The following is a 3,318-nucleotide window of genomic DNA, read 5'->3' as shown; positions in this document are numbered from 1 at the left end:
GTCGTGAAATTTTACCCCCCCAAGGAATTTGCTCAGTCTACGGCACTGGCATGGATGCATGAGCGGCAGGCGTTTGTTGTGATAGATAGAAGGGGAGAGAGCATGAGAGAGGAGGAGAAGGAGAGAGAGAGAGAGGGGAGGGAGAGACAGCGAGAGAGGAGAGAGAGGGGAGGGAGAGAGAGAGAGTGCAAGCAGGGATGTAGCCTCTGGGAGGGGGAGGTTTAATGGGGGCAGCTGCCACCCTAGATTTTGGAGCAATATTACAAAATAAGCTTAGCTAATAATCGTAAATAACTCTAACGTGATTTTTTCCGGTCACTTATCCGTTAGAGCCTTGTCTCAGACCCACCCCTACCGCACTATGGACGTCGATCAAGAGCTGCGCCCGTCGCTCATCATTACACAGTTGAGTCGTGAAATTTTACCCCCCCAAGGAATTTGCTCAGTCTACGGCACTGGCATGGATGCCTGAGCGTCAGGCGTTTGTTGGGATAGATAGAAGGAGAGAGAGCATGAGAGAGGAGGAGAAGGAAAGAGAGAGAGAGGGGAGAGAGAGACAGCGAGAGAGGAGAGAGAGGGGAGGGAGAGAGAGAGAGAGAGGAGAGAAAGGGGGAGGGAGAGAGGAGAGAGAGGGGGAGGGAGGGAGAGGGAAGGGAGAGAGAGGGAGAGAGGAGAGAGGGGGAGAGAGAGGGGAGGGAAAGACAGCGAGAGAGGAGAGAGAGAGCGAGATTAAAAAGTGGAGAGCCGTCGTCGCGTTACGTTGCACGGGGAGAAGAATTGGTGCGCGGGAGGTCGTGTTACAGCGGATCTCCCAAGAAAGCACGCGCAATTAAGAAGTTAGAAGTATAAAAAGGACACGAACTCGGATTATAGAACAAATTTGCAAAGTTGTACAAGTTTTTTCTCTTTAAACGTTTAGCTCAGTTACTTTATTAAACCTTATAACTGTCACTATGACATGCATGCAGTGTTGCATGCACAGGACAAGACGGCAGACATGTATGCACTTACCGAAACCAATGCAGATTCTTCGAAACGCTTTGCAAAATATCCACGCACATTCTCCTCCCACGTTTTCTCATCATTATCTGTGGAAATTAATTGTACGATCTTGTATATTGCTGTATGAATTACGAATAGCAATTAGCATATATCTAAATTAAGTACAGCAATATCAATTGTCTGGACAGTCAGTCAGAACACGCTTCTACGCGTCTGCCACTGCCACTGCCATGCGACTGCCATGCGACTGTCACTGCCATGCGACTGCCATGCGACTGCCATGCGACTGTCACTGCCATGCGACTGCCATGCGACTTGACTCGTGACGACGTTCCACGATTCATCGTATTGTTCACGGACGTGGCTTCACGAACCTATGAACAACGGCAGAAACGAACCCACACTTCTCAAACCGTCGCAGTTTGACTTTAATACGAGCGAAATATCAAAAGCATCACTTTTTAGGGGGAATTTTCGAAAACATAGGGGCTTTCTGTACACGATTTATTATATATACAGCAGTAAAATCAACTACGATTAACGAGTGTTTACGTCTCACCGTCGTCTGCTCTTGTCCGCGACCGCTTCTGCTCGGTCGTCATGGCAACGCCCGCTCCCGATGACGTCTCGTCCATCTCCACGTCGTCGTTCCGAGTTCCCGTTGCTATGGATACCGGATCAGCGACCGACGCATGTCCATTGTGGCCTGAAATGCGATGAAGGTATAACGATCAATTTACAATTGATTGCAGTTGAGAACGTGGACGTTAAGAAACCCTACGGGTCATCCCTATCCAAATCACCTACCATTCAGCTAACAATCGACCAGAAGCTGCATCCTTCTCTCGCGACGTACGACTTGGCCGAGCCACGAAAAATCCCCCCACCCTCCTCACCACCGTTAAAAATTCTAGGACTTGGGAATTAAAAATAGGTGGCGCCCGCGCCCTTCCCACCGCGCGCACACTCCCCGCCCGCGACGATCGCCAACTCCGCTCGGCCAAGCCCCCGAAAATCCCCTCCCCGCCGCTAGAAATTCTAGGAATTAAAGATAGGTGGCGACACCTCCGTTCCCCGCGCGCGCGCACTCACCGCCGCCGGGGACCTCCCGCGACGCGTCGTCGTCGTCGTCGAGCGCTCGCTTGCTGCGCGCGGCGACGCTGGACGTGGAGGCGACGGCGCGGCCCTGCGTCTGCCGCGCGTGCCCGGTCTTCACCCACACCGCCTCGCCCGGCACGGGCACGCAGTACAGCACCTCGCGGTCGCTGGGGCGGTTACAGGGAGACTCCAGCAGCACCTCCTCGTGCGGCTGCAGGGAGGGACAACGTCAAAGAGTTAACGCCAATAAATAATAATTAATCTCCAAGGGAGTCTAACGCGGGTCTCCACGGTCGCGTCGAGTGACGCGGTCGTTCGTCTGATCTACGTGTGGGGCAGGTCAGAGGATATTATTATTTATTATTGAATCTTTATTGCATGAATTCAGATACAAATACATGTACTGACGACAGATTTTTTCATGGAGAAAAAATCTGATAAAAGCGATAGTGTTGAGTAGTTAAAATGATACAATTTCTGACGGATATGTGACCACGTGAGCGGTCAAGCTGTATAGCTCTGGGTGAGGCATCCACTTCTTGCACGTTAATAATTATTACATTCATGAACGCGTTAAATTTTCATAACAAGCTGTTTGAATCTACGCTGTAACGTAAACCCTTGCATCGCCACCGCGTAACATCGCCATGTATCACGCTTTAACCACTCTGCCACCTGTGCCCACCGAGCGAACCACTAAAAAAATCCGCGATCAACTTCGCCGACTCACCCCGCACTCGGCCACGTCCCTGTACTTGCCGACCTTGAGCCTGCGCTCGCCGGACTGCCGGTGGCGGACCTCGTAGACGCGCAGGTAGTACTCGGGGTCGTACATGTCCTGCACCATGCAGCGGAACCTCACGAGGCTGTCCGCGGCGAGGTCGTGCAGCGGCACGTCGTTCAGCGACGGAATCTGCGCAGACGCGAAACGACGATTAGATGAAGCCAGCGACGGTGCATGGACGGAATCTGCGCGCGGGGTGGAAAAACGGAGCGCAGGACGTGGCGTTAAGGAGGATCACCCTAGAGAGAGAAAGAGAGAGAAAGAGGGAGGGAGAGAGAGAGAGAGATGAGAGGGGAGGGAGAGAAAGAGTGCAAGCAGGGCCGTAGCCTCTGGGAGGGGAGGTTTAATGGGGGCAGCTGCCACCCTAGATTTTGGAGCAATATTACAAAATAAGCTTAGCTAATAATCGTAAATAACTCTAACGTGATTTTTTC

At 52.0% G+C, this 3,318-nt stretch overlaps 1 protein-coding gene across 1 annotated transcript in view; it reads right to left on the bottom strand.

The window, feature by feature from the left end:
• Nucleotides 1–3,022, bottom strand: part of LOC106815200 (mini-chromosome maintenance complex-binding protein-like) — a gene marked incomplete at its 5' end in the record, with an annotated part of 11,396 nt that extends 8,374 nt beyond the window's left edge. Inside the window, 4 exons of the mRNA XM_014819630.1 lie at nt 1,012–1,121; nt 1,562–1,708; nt 2,095–2,311; nt 2,831–3,022. Of these exons, the coding sequence (XP_014675116.1) occupies nt 1,012–1,121; nt 1,562–1,708; nt 2,095–2,311; nt 2,831–3,022 (666 nt within the window). The remainder of the gene's footprint in view (nt 1–1,011; nt 1,122–1,561; nt 1,709–2,094; nt 2,312–2,830) is intronic.
• Nucleotides 3,023–3,318: the final 296 nt, after the last annotated feature.

The sequence above is a fragment of the Priapulus caudatus genome, unplaced genomic scaffold, assembly GCF_000485595.1.
Source record: "Priapulus caudatus unplaced genomic scaffold, Priapulus_caudatus-5.0.1 Scaffold1062, whole genome shotgun sequence".
Lineage (NCBI taxonomy): Eukaryota > Metazoa > Priapulida > Priapulimorpha > Priapulimorphida > Priapulidae > Priapulus > Priapulus caudatus.
The sequence above is the reverse complement of the archived record's forward strand: the minus strand, read 5'-3'. Positions and strand labels throughout refer to the sequence as shown.